Source organism: Melanerpes formicivorus, unplaced genomic scaffold (genome assembly GCF_026170545.1).
Source record: "Melanerpes formicivorus ecotype bairdi unplaced genomic scaffold, bMelFor1.0.p_v2 SCAF_13, whole genome shotgun sequence".
NCBI lineage: Eukaryota > Metazoa > Chordata > Aves > Piciformes > Picidae > Melanerpes > Melanerpes formicivorus.
In genome coordinates, this window is record NW_027142365.1 from 11,986,298 (window position 1) to 12,008,369 (window position 22,072).

At 51.7% G+C, this 22,072-nt stretch overlaps 3 protein-coding genes across 4 annotated transcripts; 1 reads left to right on the plus strand and 2 right to left on the minus strand.

Moving 5' to 3' along the window:
- Positions 1 to 1,833: 1,833 nt before the first annotated feature.
- On the minus strand, positions 1,834 to 3,199 carry H2BK1 (H2B.K variant histone 1). The gene is made up of 2 exons (XM_068146437.1): positions 2,758 to 3,199; positions 1,834 to 2,133 (listed from the first exon to the last, which is right to left on the minus strand). Exons 1-2 carry the CDS (start codon positions 2,875 to 2,877, stop codon positions 1,894 to 1,896), a joined length of 360 nt encoding a protein of 119 aa, XP_068002538.1. The 5' UTR covers positions 2,878 to 3,199; the 3' UTR covers positions 1,834 to 1,893.
- A 1,810-nt stretch (positions 3,200 to 5,009) lies between these two features.
- ABCF2 (ATP binding cassette subfamily F member 2) lies at positions 5,010 to 15,078 on the minus strand. Of its 2 annotated transcripts, none has more exons than XM_068146161.1 (15): positions 15,017 to 15,078; positions 14,563 to 14,731; positions 12,299 to 12,511; positions 11,292 to 11,474; positions 10,791 to 10,962; positions 10,543 to 10,638; positions 9,753 to 9,855; positions 9,583 to 9,678; positions 9,356 to 9,475; positions 8,704 to 8,793; positions 8,359 to 8,469; positions 8,028 to 8,090; positions 7,441 to 7,569; positions 6,482 to 6,685; positions 5,010 to 5,615 (listed from the first exon to the last, which is right to left on the minus strand). In XM_068146161.1, the coding sequence occupies exons 2-15, from the start codon at positions 14,714 to 14,716 to the stop codon at positions 5,478 to 5,480; spliced, it is 1,872 nt and encodes a 623-aa protein (XP_068002262.1). In that variant the 5' UTR covers positions 14,717 to 14,731; positions 15,017 to 15,078; the 3' UTR covers positions 5,010 to 5,477. The 2 variants fall into 2 exon arrangements, with proteins under 2 accessions (XP_068002262.1, XP_068002261.1); XM_068146160.1 differs by having other exon boundaries at positions 14,920 to 15,074.
- A 254-nt stretch (positions 15,079 to 15,332) lies between these two features.
- Positions 15,333 to 20,254, plus strand: CHPF2 (chondroitin polymerizing factor 2). The gene is made up of 4 exons (XM_068146162.1): positions 15,333 to 16,052; positions 16,950 to 17,514; positions 17,959 to 18,141; positions 18,761 to 20,254. The coding sequence occupies exons 1-4, from the start codon at positions 15,778 to 15,780 to the stop codon at positions 20,021 to 20,023; spliced, it is 2,286 nt and encodes a 761-aa protein (XP_068002263.1). The 5' UTR covers positions 15,333 to 15,777; the 3' UTR covers positions 20,024 to 20,254.
- The last annotated feature ends 1,818 nt before the right edge of the window (positions 20,255 to 22,072 follow it).

Genomic DNA, 22,072 nt, shown 5'->3' on the forward strand with positions numbered 1-22,072 from the left:
CATACATTTATTTGCAGGCAGCTGACAGGAGGCCTTGCCTCTTCAGTTGCCTAAGACCGAACACCCACTCCTGCAGGACTCCACAAGAAGGAAACTCTCCATTTGTGATGTGTTAATAACTTGCTGAGAACTAAATAGCTCAGAAAAATCAACCTGCCATTAGGTGCTCCAGAGCTGACATTCAGCAATTAAAGCCAAGGGGAATCTTTCTACAAATTGTGTGACAAATCTGTGCCATTATCAATCAAGCCTGTGATTTGGTAAAGTGAGATATACTCTACCTAAATCAAATTAGTCATATTCCAACACTTTATTATCAAGCAAGTCTTGGGGCAGTCTCCTTTATTCGGCCTGTAATTAACTCTAGGCTAACTGACCCACACTAACAATGCTGCCCTCCTTTCCCAGAGTGAAACCATTTCCTCCCTGGTCCTTTATTCACCACCATTACTGGCCCATTTTTTCAAACCCCAGGTAAAAAAGTCACGGCCATACATCTGGAAGCAGCTGTCCCATCACCAGATTTCCCCCCCCAACCTATGAATGATCAAGGAAGTAGCTTATTTCTGTTTTAACTTTAATCAAACAGGAAAAAGTTCATTACAGATGGTATTTTTGTACTTCCTGCATACTTTGTCATTCCAAGACCTTCTCTTGTTCATGTAGAGCCTTGTATTAATTTCTCTGCTACCTACAGATGCTTTTAAGCTGCTTCATGCCTAGAGTCAGCAAGTGTTTCCCACTTACACTCTCAACTACACTTCTGTTACTCCAGCCTCCAGCACACCAGCATTTTCTGAACCAGCCTCAAGTTTCAGTTCAATTTTGAGCTCCTTTCATCAGTAGGTATTGATTCCATATACATCTGAAAAGGTTTTAGAACACTTTTTCTCTTGACCCTGCCTTCTTGATACTCATTTGACAGAAACCTCTACTTACCCGTTTCCTCCTCTTAAGTGTGACATCATTAACAAAGTTTTCCACCTGCTTATGCTTATTCTGAAGACAAGACCTTATTGGCGGCCAGCTTCCAAGTCCAGTGGCTTGTCCACCTTTACCTACTGTGAAGGAGCAAGACCACAGACACCTCAGAGCTGCAAGGTCATACTGGAAAAAGGCAGGATGTAGAGGAGCCACAGAACACCACACCCCCACCCACCCACCCCCCTCCCACCCTGTGGCCAGCTTGTGCTCCCCATGGCCTCCTCAGAAGAGCACCTAAAGGGCAATGCAGCCACTGCTCGGGGACAAGCTGGGGCAGCCTTGTGCTCAGTGAGCTGTGTCGGTTACGGCATCCAGCACACCGCCGGTGGGGGCAGGCCCTGGGCTGCAGTTCTGGAGGCGGTGGGCAGCATGCCCGGAGTGCGCCTCGGCTCCTGGGACCCTCGCTTTCCCCCCAGGAGCGCCCAGCCCTGCACACCGAGCTTCCTCCCACTGACGGCAGCTCCCCACCCGGTCGGGCCCCCCGCACACACCGCCGGCCTTCCCGGGCCTTTCCCCGGGCAGCGGCGGCCGCTCCGGCAGAGGAGAATGGGCAGGAGCCTTCTCTCCCCTCCTGCCCCGGGTCGCCAAAGTGGAGGCGGCCACTCGGGGCAGGGGAGGTGTAGGAGCACCGCCCCCGGTCCACCAGAGCAGTGCTCGGTGGAGGAGCGCTCCCCCGCACCCGCTGGGACAAAGCTGGGTCCTGGACTCGGCAGCAGCCGGCACCCTCAAGCCCCCCGACAAAGCCCCGGTCTCGGTCTCGGACTCGGTTCCGCGCCGGTCGCCAGGGCAACCGCGCCCCGCCCCACCCCGCGGCGCCATGACAGGCGGGGCCCGGACGGTGCACTGGGGTTTTATTAGGATCTAGTCGGTACAGCGCGGCGCTACCGCGGCCCGGCCGGCGCGGGCTGGTCACTTCTTGCTGCTGGTGTACTTGGTGACGGCCTTGGTGCCCTCGGAGACGGCGTGCTTGGCCAGCGCGCCAGGCAGCAGCAGCCGCACCGCCGTCTGCACCTCGCGGCTGGAGATGGTGGAGCGCTGGTTGTAGTGGGCCAGGCGGGACGCCTCCGAGGCCAGGCGCTCGAAGATGTCATTGACAAAGGAGTTCATGATGCTCATGGCCTTAGAGGAGATGCCAGTGTCCGGGTGGACCTGCCAGGTGGTAAACAAGCACCATCTCACACACTCATCACCCTGGGCCGATCAGCATCACTTCCCACACCAGGCAGGGACTCTAACGCCAAAGGGACCCACAGTGGCCACCCTGAGGGTCTCAAACTTTCTGCCTCTGAAGAGACACCATGATGCTGCAGTGGCTTTGTGATTACACTAGCAGGAATCTGGGCACAGTCCCCCGTGGAAAATAAAGCCCATAAGGAGTGGAAACACTCGTGTGCTCCAAGTCCTGTTTACAGGCTCATGCACAACTCATAGCCACCTCTTGAAAGTCTTGTTCTCATCTCCCCAGCAGAAGTTACCAGAAGGATTTTAATACTCACAGGGCCAAGATCAGCTGCTCTTGCTGTGCTAACTTCTACTCAATTTAGGCAGAGCCAGGCACCAGAGCCTGTTCTGATCTGGATACATCTCTCACTTCCTACCCCAAACCCCCACACACACTTTCAAGACTCAGCTGAGTCTGTCCTATCCCCACTCTCTTTTTTTAATCTCACTAAAGAGCAGATTTTCTTTTCTATCTCTTTATGAGGCTAACATTCAGTAGGCTGAAATAACTTTACATATCCAGTTTCTACCAGGAAAAAAACATTTACTTACCTGCTTCAGTACTTTGTAGATGTAGACTGAATAGGTTTCATTTTTCTTAGGCTTCCTCTTAGACTTCTTGTCCACAGAAGTGGGAGAACAACCATGCATCTTCCCAGCTCCTGCACTCATCTCACCCTCCAATAGAGTAGCCCCTTAGTGCCATGCTTATATAGCACCTGCAGCAGTACCTCACCTGCTTCAGGTGCAGCCCCAAGAAGCAGGACAGACACACATCTGTGACTGATGATTGCACTTTGCACTAAGTGAAGGGCAGGTGGTCTGAGGGGGTCTTGAAAGAGATTGGTTCAAGTAAGCTTTCAGACCTGAGAAGATGTTTGAGGGTAACGTGGACAGAAAGGTGAGCAAGAGCAGTAGTGTCTCATTCACATGGGGCAGAAGTGCCAGGGAAGAGCTGTTCCCAGGTCCAGACAGGGTTTGGGTGAGAGGATCCAGCTTTGGTGGAAGGATGTAAATCAGAGTACTCAAGGTGTTGCTTCCAGAATGAAGTGAGTGGAACTTCTGTGCTATGGAACAGATAATGCAGTCAGCAGAGACTCAGCAGAAGGAATGATGGTCTAGTGACTGAGCAGCAGCATTGCAAACATCCCAAAAGCCAGCATTCCTCCCACCATCTCAGCTAGTCTGCTCTGGGAGTCCTGCCTGCTACACACAACAGGGCCTGAAATCAGTGGAGGGAAGGCTAACACCCTGAGCGTGCATTTGATCTGCCTTGGAAACCAGTAACCACACTGGTGATGGTTGTCACGATGCATGAATTAAACTAAGCCAGGCAAAAAATATGCAGTACCACAGCAGAGAAGTGAACAAAAGTGAGATTTTCTGTCCTTCAGCTAAAGAAGGAAGCCCTTCTTTGAGAAGGCACCATGACAGGTACCTGCTGAGACACTAGTGTGGTCCCTTTGGGGAGGGAATGCTGGTGTCTCTGTGCTGCCATCACACTGTCCCCACTCGGGGACACACCTTAAACAGGCATGTCCTCAGCAAATGATATCTTCCCAGGGCTGAGCGTGGAGACCTGCTCAGCAGTCACTGCAGTGCTTGTGCAGCCAAGAGCAGTTCAGTGAACTTAGCTTGTTCTAGGTGTGTCCTCATCAGGAGGCCACCTGACTGCTCACCCCTCATGCAAATAAATGTCACAGTGACAAACAGTGTCTAAAGTATCACAGAAGGGCTTTTTGCTCCCAAGAACTAAGACAGTGGTGATTAGATGTGACAGGCTGGAACGGTCACATCAGCACATCTGTGAAGGGGAACAGGGTTGGGCATTAAAGATATGAGATGGTGGGATCCCTGTGGGAACAGGAGTGGAATATTCCATGCTTTCTGATGTCAAGGAATGTTGGTGGGTGACTCACACTGGGAGTAAAGAGCAAGCAACATCATACGTCTGTTTTGTAAGAGGTCATGGATCAGCAAGGAACAGTGCAGGTCTTCCCCCTCTGGTGTACTTTCCACCCACCCTCTGATTTACAGAGCTCTATACAGCCAAGATCCATGCTGGGGGAGGCTCTTCACTGCCACTGAAACCCATGTCCCTTTGCCACAATTCACAACATACAAGGGTTCTCCCATGCCAAAGGAGCCCTTGGCTGTTGCATCTCCCCCCAGCTGCAGCCCTGTCTGGCAGCAGCAGTTACACACAGTTCATTTGTCTGACTAAATGCTTAGCTGCCCTTTTCAAAATACATCAAAAATTCATTTTATTGAAACTTCCATGGCACAAGGTGAGGTTTAAACACCAACTTTTCTAAAGGTTTGTTATCAAGAACAAATATAAATGTTAAACTAACTTTGGGTGCTTTAGCCGTGTTAAACCTGCAAGGAATGAACTGAGTCTTGTTCCTAGAGCCATACAACCTGGGGTGTAGGGAGCATACACCCAGCCATGCTGTTGTAGGGCACACGCTGCTGAGAGTGATGTGCATTGTTTCTTGCTTCCCATCTTGAGAAATAGCTCAAGTTGTTATCTGTCACCCACAAAAAAGCCACAGGTATTCATGCTCCCTCTTCTGTCAGCCTGGTCTCACTGTGGTGGAGCAGAGATCTCCTACTCATTGCTCTGTGCTCCAGAGCTCAGGACTCAGCACTTCATGTATTCCACAAGTTCTGGTCATAACTTTGGTTGCACTGAGGAACTGAACCTTCACCCCACTGGAAAGGTTCTGCATCCTCACCCAGAGCTCAGCACTAAACCCAAAACTGACATGCCCCAGTAAGTACCACAGCTCACAAAACCAGACAAGAGTGTTCTTCCCTCTTTATTGACTGATGGATTCTCAGGCAGATCTGTTAATTACACTGTTAAATAATAGTTAAAAACAAACCAAGGCCAGAGGAGTTTGAAGTGAAGTATCTAAACTGAAGCAAAAATTGGGAAGGAAGAGGCAGGAGAAGCTGGGCTGGGGGCTCCCACTTCTGTACCACTGCAACTTGGACACCCTAACTGCCACTGCCACGACACCGAGGCATTAGATTCCAAGGCCTGGTTCAGATGGGACATCGTCTAAATACAGAAATGGTTGCCCAGACATAGCCAGATCAGGAGAGAAGAGCTCTGTCCAGATATAGAGGTGCAAGGCAAGTCAAGGGGAAGCAGTATTGCAGCATCCTAGAACACAGCCAGAGATAGCAGCAGTCCCGTTCCAGCTGGCAGACAGGTGAGTCACATTGGCCACGGGCAGTCTCCACCTGAGCCACTGCTCCAGAGCTCACACGTTGTGGGTCTTCTTGGTGAGCTGTGGATCCTCATCCACCAGCTTTGACTTGAGATGCTCCTTGTAGGCGAGGATGTCACCCTGCCACTTGGTGATTGTCTGCTTCTCACAGACCCAGATCTCCTGTGCAACCTGGAAGCAAGCACAGGTTTACAGCAATGTAGCAAAATTCTATAATTAACCAAGATCTACTCTCTCCACACTTCATCTCCTGAAGAAAAACCTCTGCAACGAACTCATAGAACGGTTTGAGTTGGAAGGGACCTTAAAGATCATGCAGTTTAAACACCCCTGCCATGGGCAGGGACACCTCTCACTAGACCAGATCACTCAAGGTCTCATCTAACCTGGCCTTGAACACCTCCAGGGAGGGGGCACCCACAACTTCTCTGGGCAATCCATTAAATGGTGTTTTCTGCACAATTTATATGAGATTGTGGAACTAAATAACCATCAACATTTCTTTTTATGTTCATCAACTGGGAAGGAAAGCCCTTCCTACTAAGTTGGGGACTGGGTGGTGGTGGTGGATAGGTACTTCTTGACCTGAACTACTTGCCTGTAACACACTGAAAAATAAAATTATACCTGAACTTGCAGCTGAAGCTATAGCTGATAAACCAGCACTTGACATTTGTGTGCATGTGGTGCAATTTCCTTCACATGTGCAGACTGAGTGATAAAAAAAAAATGTCAGAATGTCTCCAGTGCAATTAGAAGAAAAAAAAATGTCTGCTTAAGGCTCCAGAGTGTTTCAGGATTTCCATTTAACTTATTCTTCACTTCTAGAGTTTGGGGATTGTTTTTTTCCTTTCAAGTACCTCATGTTTTCCTAGGCTAGCTCAGTGATTTTTCCATGTGAACATGTCAAGGGAATGGTGTGCAGTGGTTTCTTTCACTCAGACATCTTTTTGGGATGAGTAAGAGCTAGTCAGTTGAACACACCTTGTGTTACAGTGTTAGAAAGGTTCTCTGACACAAGCCACTACTGTTCTTACCTGTTGGATGAGTCTGAAGTCATGGCTGACCAGCATCATTCCTCCTTCAAATTCATTGATAGCATCTGCCAGAGCATCTATTGTCTCTATGTCCAGGTGGTTGGTGGGTTCATCCAGGAAGAGCATGTGGGGGTTCTGCCAGGCCAGCCACGCAAAGCACACGCGGCACTTCTGCCCGTCAGAAAGGTTCCTGATGGGGCTCACCTGGCAAACACAGACACTGCTGGCAGCTCTGCAGGGAGCTGCAGGCTGCCCCTCCAACCACCTCACATTGCTTGCAGCAGCTACATGACACGAGAGGACAATGTTTAGCCAGTCTTACACCTAGACTAAGCCTCTCTCCCAAGCAGAGCAAGAGAATTCCAGGGGCTTCTGAAGAAGGATTGTCTATAGCAAGAGCCAGCCTGCAGTAAGATGCTCCAAAGCACAGTTAACTTCCTGTGTTCACTGCATCCTGACATGACCACAAACCCACTCTCAACTTCTGGAGTGACAGAACAGTCTTCTTCTGGGGAAGAACAATGTAAAAATCAATGCTGAACTACAGTGGTGAGGACACCTCCTGCCATACATGTGACATAAGTCATAGAGGAGCATGTCATGTTAGACTTGGAGCACCGCTGCTGATCCTACCCTCTTGTTTGAAGCAAGTAGTTCCTACTCCCAGGTGAGAATGTTTTTAAAGTATGCTTGAGTGTAGCACTATGCCACAATTTTTCATCTCTTCACCTGGACTCTGAGGGCACCCATTTCAGCCAACGTGGTGCTCCAATGCAAAGAAAGTTCCTATGAGCCATGAGTTATTTTTATCTCAAATTTCAAAGGCAGAGATGCATTCTGCTGCTGTGGTGTGCCATCTGCATACTGCCTCACACCAGCAGACACAAGCAGAGCAACAGAAAATGAAGCAGCTGCATTTCCCTAATGAGCAAAAAGAAACCTTAACAGCTCATACTTACCTGTTGCTTCCCTGTCAGACCATATCTGCCAATGATCTTCCTCATCTCCTCCTTCTCCTTGATCTCTGGGTAGCATTTCAGCATGTACTCCAGGGGTGAGAGGTCTAAGTCCAATTGCTCTTGCAAGTGCTGGCAGAGAAATAAAATCAGCTTCAGGCTGTGCAGGCCACCCACTTCATGGCCAAAAGTACTTCACCCTTATGCTCCTCTGGTACCAGCTGAGAAGCAGAACACAAAGCCAAAAGCCCCACTCACACTATAGCCCCTGTGCTGAACTATTATGGAAGGAGGCTGCATTTCAGTAGCAGCAGTGTTGCTGCAGAAGAGCAGGCTTTTGCACCACCAAGACAGGGCAACTACCTCTCCCTTAAGAGCAGAGAGGCTGAAAAGAAAGGACCACAGGAAGCCTCTTTTCAGGGTAAGAACATTTGCTAAAGCCCATTCACCAAACGAACAGTGCCTTCCCCTATCTCCAAACACAGAAAGGCAGCAGTGGAAGAGGCCTCAGAATCAGAAACAGAGGGGTAACATTCCTGACAGCTTTTTCCTCAGCATTAGGTGTCCCCCATGGCCATTGCAGGCAGTACCTGGTGGTATCTACCAATCTTCACATGTGAGTGCTTGCGAATCATCCCATCTGTAGGCAGCAGCTAGAAAGAGAAGACAAAAGCATTTCACCAGGAAATCCCTCCATTTGCTGTGTGCCAGAACCACAGAATCCAACCATGTCTGCTCTGGCACAGAGGAGGCAGCCTGAACAGATACTGTTAGAGGGAAAAAAAACCCAACACTATACTGCAGCAAGACCTTTGGATTTCCAAGGCCTGATTTGGGTCCTGTAGCAAATCAGAGCAACCTTGTTGCAGACTACCCCAAGAATAAAGGCCTAGAACAGGGCAGACAGTGTAGGGAGCATACCTCTCCTGTGAGCAGTTTCAGCAGTGTTGACTTTCCAGCTCCATTGGGTCCAACAAGAGCTACACGGGTATCCAGATCAATCCCAAACTCCAGGTTATTATAGATCCATGGCTGCAAACAACAAAAACCATAACATATATTATGTCTTTCCACTACTACCCAGAACCTCCGTGCTCCATCTGCAATGCTGTCCTCAGAAGACTCAGGATTAGCACTGCCAAGAAGCTTGATCCACTGGTCACATGCTGCAGCCTGCCCAGAAAGTTTGGCCAAAAGCCCCATGCTCCCAAACAAGGCAGGACACAAGTGACCTCCACACAACCCATGCACACTCCCCACACTTACCCCATCCTTGGTGTATCTGAAGCTGACATTCTGCACCATGATGACAGGAGGGGGGATTTTCCCACATGGCGGGAAATAGAATGACAGAGTCTGTAAACACAGAAACAAAACCCACCTGTCAGATAGCCTGGAGCACAGGATAACCCAGTCATTCTGCTGTAACCATGCCTCTCTACAAACATTATCTGCAGACCAAGGTACCAGGCTGTGAATTTTTATGAGCCCCTCTGGCAACTCATTCACAGATTTATTCTGATTAGTGGCTTGTAATCCATCTGCTGGCCAGCGAGTCCTTGCTTCTCTCCCCTTGAACAAATGTGGGTTCATAATACTAGCAACTAGCAGTTGCTCTGACCATCCTCCCCCATCTTCTCCAATCCTTGGACATTAATTTTTGATTTCTGTGCCTGCACAATAGCCTGACTGATATGACAAGTGCCCTTGTCTCCCCTAGAAAATGACTCCTGCTCTTTCCATTCTTCAGCACTAGCTTGTCTTCAGTATAGCCACACGCTGCATCAGGAAGGTTGTAGCACTTCTGCTCCCAGCTGTGTCAGCTTCTCCACTTTGGCTATCAGCTAAAGACCATTTTGCTTATCCAGCCCATGTTTCCAACCCTGATCTCTAGATGCAATCCCATGCCTGATCCTACCTTATCATTCACAACTCTCTCTGTCAAGCCAGAAGCCATCATTTTTTGAAGGGTCTTCTCCTTGCTTTGAGCTTGCCTGGCCAGCTTTGCACTACCATGACCGAATCGTGCAATGTAATTCTGCAACAGAACACAGAGTGAGCCAACAACCGCAACAGCAAGGCTGAGGAGGTGCAGGGATCCCCCCCTGCATGGGTAGAAAGATGTTCATGCAGCTAAGCAGATACCTTCATATGGGCAATCTGATCTTGCTCCCAGTGGAATCGCTTCATTTGGTTTTCCTCTAGTTCCAAGCGAGTCTTTACGTACTGGTCATAATTTCCCTGGAAAGAGAGCAGAGGGCATCAGCCAGGCCCCAGAAAACAGCTCCCATCTCTGCTGCTTGTACATTACTCACTGTGTAGTACTTGAGTTTACGGTTGTGCATGTGGATGATGTTGGTGCAGACACCATTCAAGAAGTCCTGGGAGTGGGATATCAGCACAAGGATCCGCCTGAACCTGTGGCCCCACAGAAGTTATCAGAGACTAAGCTAGGAAAAGGATTCACACTTCTTGGCCCAGACAGTGACAAAGGATTTGCATGCACCAAGTCTCTCTTGCCTACTGGCAGATTAAGAACAAAAAGATAACAGCCCTGGAGATGTTTTGGGAAATCTGGAGTAAAGCAGCTACAAGCAGCTGCAGCAAATACTGCAAGCACCTTTTGTTGTCTTAAAACACTCTTCACTGTAAGAGTCTCTGCCCATCTCCACAAAAATACCAGAGCTGGCCACCCATATGGTCCATGACCAGAGCTCCTGGTGCAACTGACTCCACTGCACCACACTTCTGAGAAGTTTCATCCTTTGCTGCTTACTTTGACCCTAATGCAGACTACCCAGGCCCACTACGTCTGGCTCCACTTCAAATCTGTACAATCACTGGTTAAAGCCCCTCAGAAAGAGAGGTTCAAATTGCTCTCCTAAAGCATCTCCTTTCTGCTTTTCAGGGAGGAGGCTTGTCTTGAGTTCAGTACCCTTGCAGAAATAACCCTTCTGCAAACACACATAGCAGCAAGCAAGGAGATGTTGCTGTTACTGCAATGCAGACATGTAGATCTCAGACAGTTATTGCTGCAGCTCTTCCTCACAAGATTTTCAGCAGAAAAGCACAACCCATAGAAGCAGCAGACTCCTTTGTGCTTACGTTTTCAGCTCTTCCTCCAGCCACACACAGGCATCCAGGTCAAGGTGGTTTGTGGGCTCATCTAGCAGCAGCATGAAAGGCCGAATGAAGAGGGCTCTGAAAGGAGAGGGGAGATGATAGCACGGGGTAAATGCAGGTAACCCAAAGTCTCTCAGCTCTGCTCTGAGTTCTGAGCTGTGTGTGTGGCTCTGCAGGGTCAGGAGCAGGCAGGCATTCATCCAGGAGGCAGCAGACAGCACACCACTCACCTGGCAAGAGCCACCCTCATTCGCCAGCCACCACTGAAGTCCTTCAGCTTCTTCCTCTGCATGGCTGGTGTGAACCCCAAGCCATGAAGGATCCGTGAGGCCCTTGCTTCTGCCTTGTCAGCATCCAGCTCCTCCAGACGTTCATATAACTCCAACAGCTTCTCACACTCCGCTGAAAGAGAACCTGCCTGTCAGCACTTCTACCAGCAACGGGCTCTCAGCTGCACCTCTGTACAGCAGGAAAGCTCTTAGTCCATCTGCTTTACCATTATGCAGCCCTCTCCATTCCCAAACCCAAGACGCTTGCTAAGAAGCTGCAGGGAATAATTTCATCCAATGGACTGTGATCACACAGGACTTTTCAGCTAGTACAGGGCAGCTGGGGGAAATGGGTACAGTGACATGAAAAGTCTTCCAAGAAACCCAAGTAAAATCTTTTCTTTGGTGGGAGGGGCAATGGAGGAAATGTCCCTTGTCTACAGGGACTCTGAGAAGCTTTACCATCTTCGTGAGCCAGACGTTCTGCCTCTCGTTCCAGCATGGCCCGCTCTGTGTCCACCTCCATCACGCACTGCAGAGGAGTCTTGTCGCTGGGAGGCATCTCTCGGGTCAGGTGGTAGATGTCAATGTGCTCTGGGATGGGCACTTCTCGTTTCCCAATAGCTGACAAAAGCATGGATTTCCCTGTGTGCAGAGAGACACTCCACAGTTAATTGTGGATTCAGTGAGGTTCGTGACAGAGAAATGGATGAGAGGCAGTCAGGTCCCATTGATTCCCTCCCTTAGGAAGAATTAGAAACAGAACAGAGCCTACTGCCTCACTGCCACAGGCTGCCCTCCCAGCTAAGGCTTACCACCCCAGGGACAGTGGAACAACATGAGGAAGCTCTCTGGAAATCACTGCAGTGCAGCCCTTGCCTGAATTTAGGGAATTTTCTCTCTGCTTTACAGTTCCTGCTGACTAACCAGGTCTGACATCAGTTACCAGGGACACCAGACTCTAAATGCTCCTAACACAGAAGAAAGTAACACACCATCACCAGACAGCCCAAGTGTTTAACCAGCTGGTCACTCTGAGTAGCTTTTCTTCAGTTACACCCACATCCTGCACCTCTCCATGCAGAGCATCTCTTCTCAAGGGGCTGTACAACTCTTTTCCCATTCAATCCACATACCCCCTGCTCCTTCATACTCTGCAAGTTCTTTGACCAATAGCATCAGGGCTGAGTTTACTGGCACTGCTAAACAGATTTTGCAAACAGGAATCAAGAGTAACAGGTCGCAGACACCTCTCCAAAGCCAGAATGCAAGCTCATACTTCTACCAGCAATCCTGACAATTCCTTTTCCTGAGTGGGGAGATGGAGAATGGGAACTGCTGTGTCCCAGTCATGTCTAATAGCCTTCTTTCTAGTTTCCAGCATTTACCACCTGCATCTGCCCAGCTGCTCAGCGGCACAGCATCTCTGCCAAGCCCCAGGAAGCCCACGCCTCTGCCCCACAGCTCACCGATCCCATTCAGTCCTATCAGGCCGTAGCGTCTCCCAGAGTTCAGCTCGAGTTTTGTGTCACTCAGCAGCTCCTGGCCGTGGAAAGTCAGTGAGAGGTTGATGATGTGCACATCAGTGCTGTTGGGATGGGAGGCCAGCACTCCTGTCACAGCACGGGCGGCAGCTTTCTTTAATTCGAAGTCCTCCAGTTCCTTGGTAAGAGCATCCACCTCTGCAAGCAGGCACAGAAGTGTCAGTGGCTTACAAGTACAAGGGAAGCCATATGTCCCTGTAAGGTCCAGGACCAGAATAACAAGTCCCACGTCCTCATTTCTACAGAAATGTTGAGGAGCTGCAAAGGCAACTCAACTTTTTGGCTTAGGAGATGAGTATTTATGGTCTAACAGGAGCTTCCACCTGCTCTCTAAACAAAATCTGACCATCAGAACTAAGTGAGCAGCCAAGACAGCTGGCCTGGTATTCAGGTATGATGGAACGAACTCTCAATGCAGGAAAGACTACAGTGGGAAAAGAACTTGTAAAGTGTTGCTTGCAGGCTTAAGGAAAGAGCTGGCCAAACAGAATCTGGCTAGAAAATAAAGGGAAAATTGAGAGAAGAAAAGATGATGCAGCAGCACTGGAACATGCCCTAACAATTTTTTGAGAAGCTAATGTGCCCACATGCACACCACCCTTTCTTCCTATGGTATAACCAAGCCTTCCCTGTCATGCTGACCTTCTGTTGCTGCCTTGAGTGACAGCCCAGTTTTCATTCCTTGGTGAGACACTGCCATCTGAATAAGAAAATGGCATTGAGGGTCTCAGCAGTGCCCCAGCTGCTCAGAACAGAGACCAGGTGTTCAGAGTGCTCATGTTCAAGACAGCGAGGAACAGCCTGGCAAATGCACATGAAATTAGTTAGCTTGGAAAAGACCTTTAAGACCACAGAGTCCAACTGTTAAGCCAGCATGATCAGATCATCACTAAACTATGTCCCTCAGCGCCACATCTCCGCAGCTTTGAAACTCCTCCAGAGATGAGGGCTCCACTTCTTTCAAGGAAGAAATTGTTACTTGTGTCCAACCTAACAATCCCCCTGGCACAATTTGAGGCTGTATCCTCTTGCCTTTTAATGCTTGTTCCTTGGGAGAAGAGACCAACCTCCACCTGGCTCTGACTTCCTTTCAGGAAATTGTAGAGGAGTAAGGTCTCCCCTCAGCCTTCTTTTCTCCAGGCTCAACAACCCCAGGTCCTTCAGTTGCTCCTCACCAGACCTGTTCTCCAGACCGTTCACCAACTTTGTTGCCCTTCTCTGGACCAGTACCCCCAGTACAGAGGGATGATGTCAGCAAGGGGGGCCACACCATTGCTGATCCAAGCCAGGTGACCTTCTTGGGCACCTGGGCCACTGCTGTCCCATAGCCATCATTATCGAGGCAAACACCTCTTAGCCCACTGGGGCCCCTCTGGCAGCACGGACAGTGCAGGCAGATCAGTGAAGGGCCAAGCGAACCAGACAACTCCCCACTGGCCGGTGTCTGCTTCCCAGGGAGGCGCCGGTGCGACCCGTACGCGTGGGAGGCGCTCCGCGCCCTCCTCCGAGTACCCCTGCCCGCGGCTCGGCCCCGCCGCGCTCCGCCAATAGCAAAGCGGAATGCAAATAACCCGCGAGAGCGGCCGGTGATTGGCCGTCTCGGTCCGAGCGGCGCCGGGCCCGGGGTCCGCCAGCAGCCCGAGCCCCCGGCCTCGAGTCAGCGCCCCAGAACGTCCGCGGAGGCGAGCCCCCGCCTGGCCTCCGGCTGCCCGGGATCTGTGCCACGCACCGAAGGCCCTGAAAGCGACGCAATGTGGGCTGAGCCCGGGAAAGCTCATGTGCCCCGCGGCTGAGGCCACGGGTGGGCAGGACGAAGGACAAAACTCATCCCTCTGTCTGTAAGCAGCTCCTGGCCTGCTTCCTTCAGGGAGCTCAGCAGCTCTTTGTTGCCAAACCCACTCTCATTAAAGCAGCCGGGCTCATGGTGTCCCAGAGGGCAGACAAACAGAGGCTCAACAGCGATGTCAGTAAAGAGCAGTAAGAAGGTGGACACTGCTATAACTCCTCCGGAAAACTAAAAGAAAACAGCCTAAAACGCCCACACCGTTGTGGACATCGAGTGCCAGAAGATGTGGACCGTACTTGTTTGAGAGAGACAGTGGCAGAGCCGTCCCCTGCGGAGCACACGGACCCAAGCCGGACACCCGCCGGCGCATTTGGGCTTTCACTACTGTAGGACCACATCTCACCTGGCAGCAACGTTCCGTTGGCCTCTGGGGGCCGGACCTCCTGCGGCTCCGACCCGGCATCGCCGTTCTCCTCCGCGGCCCGGCGCGGCCGCTGCCGGGCCTTGGCCGCTTCCTTCTTCTTAGCCGCCTTCTTCTTGGCCAGGTCCGAGGGCATGGCGCGGCGGAGGGGCTGCGACGGAGATGTAACAGGCGCCGTTAGGCCGCGCCGATCCGGGCCGCCCAGCTCCCCGCCTTAGCGGCTCCGCCAGCCGCCGGCCCGAAGCACGCGGCGCCGTCGGGCCGGGCCGGGCCCTGCCGAGAGCTGCGCGCCCGCCCGCCCGCTGGCCCGCTCGGCTACCCGCGCACGCACTACCCTACCCGATCCGATCCGGTCCGGCCCGACCCACTAGTCCTAGTCCTACGCCGCCGCCGCCGCGCCGCACGCCCCGGCCTGCACCGCCCGCTCGGACCGCACCGGCTGCTCCGCGCTTTCCTTCTGTCGCAACAGGACAGCTGCTACCGCGTGCGCACGCCCCGCCCCTCCGGAGTCGCAGCCAATCGGAACGCTTAGCGTCACCCGCGCCGGGCGGCCCTGCGGCTCTAGAAGGCGGAGTCCGCGCCCTCTCCGCTGGCAACTGAGTACTGCGTTCCCGGCGTGCACCGCGTCGCTGGCGCCAGTCCCGGACTCAGGTCCCTGTCTCCGGCGCACAGCTTGCGCGCCGCGCGGTACCATAGAGCCTGCGGCTCTGCCTGGCAGAGTGTCTGCTGCGCTATACAGCGGAAAGCGGAAGCGGAAGCGCGCGAAGGTCGCGATGGGGCGGCTGAGGTGGCAACGGCGGGATCGCGGCCGGGTGGGAGCCGCTGTTACCGCTTCTGCGGCTCTAGCCCGGAACTCTGGGCTGCCTCGGCCCCTGCCACCGGCCTGCGGGCAGAAGGGCCACGCTGCCTGCAGGTGAGCGAGCCCCGGGGCTGGTGACCTGCTTGGGCCGGTGGAGGGGGCTGCTGTGTGGCCCCACAGGGACTACCGTGTTCTTGCCCGCCGCAGCCTGTCCCGTGCCGCCCGGGCGCCCTGCGCCAGCCATGTCCCGTGGCCGCTTACTGCCCGAGTGTCGGAGCTGCCCCGTGAGCCCGCACCGGGCGTAGCGGTCTGCAGCAGTCTCCACCCGGCCAAACCGGACCGCGCTGCCCCGCGGTTGGACGTCGTCCTACTGGGGCTCTACCGGCCCCAGCGTCGCCATGCGCCTAGCGGCGCTGCTGGCTGCGCTGCGGCCCGTGCTGCCGCTTGTCCTGGGCCTCTCTCTCGGCTGCAGCCTAAGCCTGCTGCGAGCCTCCTGGACCCAGAGCGGAGGCGAGGAGCAGTGCTCGGGGCCGCCGGGCCGGACCGGGCCCCTCGCCGGCGGACAGCGTCCGGAGGAGGCGGATGGAGGACCTGGCCCAGGCCATGAGGACTTCAGGCCTCGTATTGTGCCGTACTACAGAGACCCCAACAAGCCTTACAAAAAAGTGCTCAGGTAAGAGCTGTTCTCTTAGCCAGGCTTTTGTCTGAGAAATAATCACCTAGGGGAGGGTATTTGGGGCTGTCAGTCTTCCCATAAGCTAACGGAATGTGCTGTATGCAATGCTTATGTACCAACAGTGTAGTGCAAGGAAGCAAAGGCTGAGGTTGGTATCTTAAAGGGCTGCAAAACAAGTGTCAAGGAAGTTAATTTTTTATTAAAAAAGGCAACAGATGCACTCAAGTAGATAAATATACAGTGTGAGATTGTTGTTTTCTTGAGGGAAAGAAGTACTTTTACAGCATTGTGTTTTGACTAGGGAGTTTTCTCTAAAAGTTCTGCTTTTAGGCTTAACAGTTTTACCATTGGTAGGTTCCAGCAGATAAAGGCTATATGTAAAAGATGTGGGTAGACTGGAAAGGATCCAGAGAGAGGCCATAAAGATGATCCAAGGACTGGGAAGCTGCTGAATGAGGAAAGGCTGAGAGAACTGGAGTTCATCAGTCTGGGAAAAAGAAGACATAGGATAGACTTTCTCACTATGTTTTAGTAGGCAGAGAGTGGGTATAAAGAAGATGGAGACTCCATTTTTATAAGGGGGCCTATGGAAAAGGTGAGGGTGATGGACACAAGTTATTCCTACGGAGATTCCCGCTGCATGCAGGAGATTTTTTCACAATAAGAACAATCAGCCACTGGAATAATCTTCCCAGGGAAGTCAGGGAGTGTCCAGCACTGGACACGTTTAAGATTTAGCTGAACAGAAGCTGGGGCAATTTGTTTAGACTGTGTTTGTCCCAAGAAAGGTTGGACCAGATGATCCTCTATGTCCCTTCCACCTGACATTCTGTGATAATCCCTTGATTGTCATCATCCATCCGTTTGTCACACAGCTATGTCCTTCCTTTACAGAACCCGCTACATCCAGACAGAGCTGGGCTTCCATGAGAGACTGTTTGTGGCTGTGCTGACCTCCAAGGCTACCCTGAACACACTGGCAGTGGCTGTGAACAAGACCGTGGCCCATCACTTCCCACGCCTGCTGTACTTCACCGGTCTGCGCAGTGCCAAGGTGCCTCACGGCATGGTGCTGGTGGCCCATGGGGATGAGCGTCCCATTTGGCTCATGTACGAGACCATGCACTACATCTATCAGCATTTTGGATCGGACTATGATTGGTTCTACATTATGCAGGATGATACCTATGCCCAGGCTGAGCAGGTCAAGGCTCTGGTGACACACCTGAGCATTAACCAAGACGTCTACCTGGGACGAGCAGAGGAATTCATTGGGGGGGACGAGCAGGCGCGGTACTGTCACGGTGGCTTTGGCTACCTGATCTCCCGCAGCCTGCTGCTGAAGCTCCATCCGCACCTGGACAGCTGTCGCAATGAGATCCTCAGCGTGCGGCCGGATGAGTGGCTAGGGCGGTGTATCATGGATTTCCTTGGCATCACTTGTGTGTCCCAGCTCCAGGTACTGCTTCCTTTCTAGGGGCTGGGTGGTAGCTAAGCCTTGCAGAACCTGTGCTCTTGCTTGTCCACTGGCAGCAAAAGGGCTTTTCTGTGGACCTCTGCCCTGAGCTTGAGGAAGAAGGGGATGTGGTGTGGCAGTGTTGGTGAGAGGCCCATAAGCAAAGCCGAGACATCAGGGGTCAGAGCACGTACAGTATTTGGATTTCAGCCTAGGGGCTGCTGCTGATCCACAGGTTTTTGGAGGTTGGATAAAGTGCATTGTGGTACCAAGAAGCAAGTGGGCATGTAGCATGGGGGGTAGAGTTAGGGCAGGCAGCTGTTAAGTTTTCATCTTTGGGCACTGCAGTCAGCACGTCAAGAGGAACCAATGCATGTCTGCAGTGAAGGGAGGCTTCCCTGTGAGCTTGACTTCCATGCCAGTCTTTCTTACTCTTGTCCACTTCAGGGCCAGCATTATCACACCTATGAATTAGCCAAAAATACTGAGCCAGAGAAGGAAGAGGAAGAGGAGTTCCAGGCAGCTCTAGCTGTGCACCCTGTGTCTGACATGACCTTGATGTACCGGCTGCACAAGCGCTTCAGCAGGATCCAGCTGGACAGGGCCTACCAGGAGATCCAGGACCTCCAGGTATGTGGTGAGGGATATCTGCAAAAACTTCTCCACCAAACAGCTTTCCTTTTCTTTCAAGGCAGTGGAGGAAGATAATTGCTTCTGTTTGTAGGTGACTGCTAGACAGACACAGGATATAGTCCTGCATCTGAGAAATAGTACTTCTGAGGCTGTGTCACCCAAAACTGATGGTGTGATGCTGCCACAGTACAATTCTAGGTGTTTGTATTTAGTCTGTATTTGGGCTAAACTGCAGCAGTTGCTCTGTCATCTGATGACCTCTCCCCAGCCAGGAAGGGGGATCAGGAAAGGAGAAGAGATCTGTAGGTGCAAATGATTTAATGAAATAACCAAACTATACCAGTGCTTGCAGAAAGTTATAATCAGCCCCCTGAATGTACAACTGTCACAGCAAACAGGAAGGCAGTCCTCAGGAGCAGAATGGTGAGCCTCTCCAGGGATGTGGAGAAGCAAGAGAAGGAAGGAGAGCAGGAGCAGCCCCCATCCTCGGCAAACTTCCAAGGCTGCCCAGGCTATCTCCAAACTGTGGATGGCCTGAAGCCATGGCTGGTGGAACTGGGTGGGAGATCGGCTCCAAAAAGCAATAGGGATCAATGTGCCTTCTCTCTTTGCACAGATGCAGATCAGGAACTTGACCTCACTGACCCCTGCAGGTGAGGCAGGCTTGACCTGGCCGGTGGGCATTAATGCCCCATTTCTTCCAAAGTCACGTTTTGAGGTGATCAGCTGGGACTACTTCACAGAGCAGCACCTCTTCTCCTGCCCAGATGGCTCCCCAAAGTGCGAGCTCTCTGGAGTCAGCAAAGCAGATGTCAGTGAGATCATTGACTCTGCACTGGAGCAGCTGAACCATCGCTACCAGCCGCTGCTCCGCTTCAGCAAGCGGCAGCTGCTGAACGGCTACCGGCGCTTCGACCCCACGCGGGGCATGGAGTACACGCTGGACCTGCTGCTGGAGGCAGTCACCCAGAAGGGCCACAGCCACGTACTGGCCAAGCGAGTCAGCTTGGTGAGGCCCCTAAGTAAGGTGGAAATTATTCCCATGCCATATGTGACCGAGGCCACACGAGTACAACTGGTGCTTCCCCTGACAGTGCAGGACCTGGATTTTGTGGCAAACTTCCTGGATATGTTTGCTATGAACACACTGGACACACACGATAATGCCTTGCTGACTTTGCTTTTCATCTACCACCCCTACGATGCCCAGCGAGTCAGCCAGGTGGATGTTTTTGCTGGAGTCAAAGCCATGGTAGCAGAGCTTGAGAAACGCTATGCAGAAGTTAAAATCCCCTGGATCAGTGTTAAAACAGAGGTGCCGTCGCAAGTGAAGCTCATGGACATAGTCTCAAAGAAGCACCCTGTGGACACACTCTTCTTCCTGGCCAGCGTCTGGACAGAGATCAACATGGAGTTCCTGAACCGCTGCCGCATGAACACCATCAGCAACTGGCAGGTCTTTTTCCCAGTGCACTTCCAAGAGTTCAACCCCGCGCTGGTGTACCGCGGGGAGCAGGCCGCATCCTCTGGCACGGACTTCCTGCGGGACGGGCACTTCGACAGGCACTCCTTCGCCGAGGCCTGCTTCTACAACTCGGACTACATGACAGCACGGACCAAGCTAGCAGCCGACATCCTCGACCAAGATGAGGTGCTGGAGGGCATGGAGGTGTTTGATGTCTTCCTCCACTATTCTGGTCTGCACCTGTTCAGGGCTGTGGAGCCAGGGTTGGTGCAGAAATACGCTCTGAGGAGCTGTAATCCTCGGCTTAGCGAGGAGCTGTACCACCGCTGTGTGCTCAGTAACCTGGAAGGGCTTGCGTCCCGCTCGCATTTAGCCATGGCACTCTTTGAGCAGGAACAGGCCAACAGCACTTGAGAAATGAGAAACATTGCAAGATTCTCAGCACCTTAACACTTGGCACTTTCCACCCCCTTCCCAGCCTTGCCATGGGTGGAGGGCATGTGAGGTGAAGGGAGGAGTTAGACTTCCCCAGCCCTGCTCACAGGCATAGGCTACGAGGGAGGCTGTTTCTGTGGGGAAGTTTTGGGGTTTGTTTTCCCTTTGTTTGGTTCTTTTTTTTTTTAAATAAAAGTTTCTTTCCAGGCAGATTTGTGTGCTTACTTGCAAACACTATAGCATCTGGGGTGATGTAAAACAAGCTCTAGGGTCAACCTTGTGTTGAGCCACTGCTGAGCAGTGCAAAGGGACAGTGTATGTGAGCTGTGTGCTGCAGCAAAGCTACCACAGCTGTGCTGCACTCAGTGGAGCACTTCCTGTAACCTCCTGGCAGCACCCTCATGCAGCCCAGGATGCTGCTGGCTGCCTGTATTCACTCCAGGGCCATGCCCCTGGCCTATGTTTGCTACCTACCAGGACCCCCCACCAAGGTTTTTATCGCAATGCTTTCAGCTTTCTGGGCAGTATCCAGGAACATAAGGGCCAAACCCTTATGTGAACTTGGGTGCTGGACCAGAAGGGGTGACTGACCCCCTTTGCGGCTGCATAAGCTCTGCTTAAGGAAAGGGGTTGTGTTTGTCATGCTCACAAGAAGTGAGTTTGAAATCTGATGTTAGCATCAGATTTCGAAGGAAGTGTTCAAAGTCTGGACCACTGCTTCAAAGGGGATAGAAATCTTGAGGTTTGTTTAAAGAGAGATGTCTTGATATCAAATCTCTGTCTTGCTGGGCTGCATGTGTGTTGCTAAGCAAACCTTCAGAGAGAGCAAGAGAGAACAAGAGGAGCTAATTGGGAAGCTGCTTGTTATGAGGAACGGTTTTGTACAAGGAGGTGCTGATCTATTATGAGCCCAGTAGAACAGGCACTCAAAATTATGTAAGCTGTCATATAAAATATGTTCTGTTAGAGATGATGCTACAAAGAATAGCATAGCTAATCTTGTGTCCTTTAGGTCTGGGAAACCCTGAGTGCTGGAGTATTGAATGGGCTTCTGATATACATGTGGCACATCCTACAGACCCCCCCTATAGTGCAGGTCCTCCCATTTTGGCTATTAGAGGGTTACAAGAAAGAGGAGAAAAGGTGTTTGATTGAGAATGTCTTGCCTGTCTTTTGGCCAAAGGCAGGCCCTCAGAGGTGACACAAGGGCCAGACTGAGCTGACAGCTGCCTGTAGGTCCTTCCATGACATTAAGCTGGTTGAGGCCATGCTGTGAGTGAGGGGCTTGAGCAGCAGAGTGGAGGCCTGCTTGGGTTGGCTGGTGGTGGACCACTGCTGCCTGCCCTGGGGGCTGGGTGTTTGTGTTCTTTAAGGAATAATGAAACACAGCCTCACAGTGCCTGAGAGGAAGCATAGCTTGTCAACACGGGTTTTGATGTGGTAATATCCAAGGAGAATTCCCTGGATCATTCTGGATTGTACCTTTGGGAGGACTGGCAGTGGGCAGTAGATGCTGTAGGAAACTATGAGCAACGCAAGTGGTCTGCTAGGATGTGTGGGGTAAAACAGTGTCCTGTTGATGTGGTAAGTTAACTGCCAGGAAACCTCTCTTTGGTAACGATACTGAAAGCTGTAGGGGATGTGGCAGTTGAGGATATCCATTATGTAAAAGGAGCTGCTACAAAGGTAACTTTAAAATGACATGGGACAAGCTGGAATTATTAATGAGGATTAGAGAAGAAGGACACTCATAGGAAACAGGACAGTGAGGTGTGCTGGACTGTCATTTAAACAAAAAGGTGTAAACTAAAAAAATCAGAATGGATCATCGTTTTATAAGTCACTGCAGGTGGCAGTGCACATGAGACAACGATGCAACACTGCTCTTAAGAGTATCTTGTGTCTTGGGAGAAAAATGAAAGACAAAGCTTTTTGTTAATCCAGCTCTGGGAAAGGCAAGGCAGGAAATGCTGCCAGCAAACTGCTGAGTCCATGAGCTGAAGGTTCTGCCTTGCTGATCAAAACTCT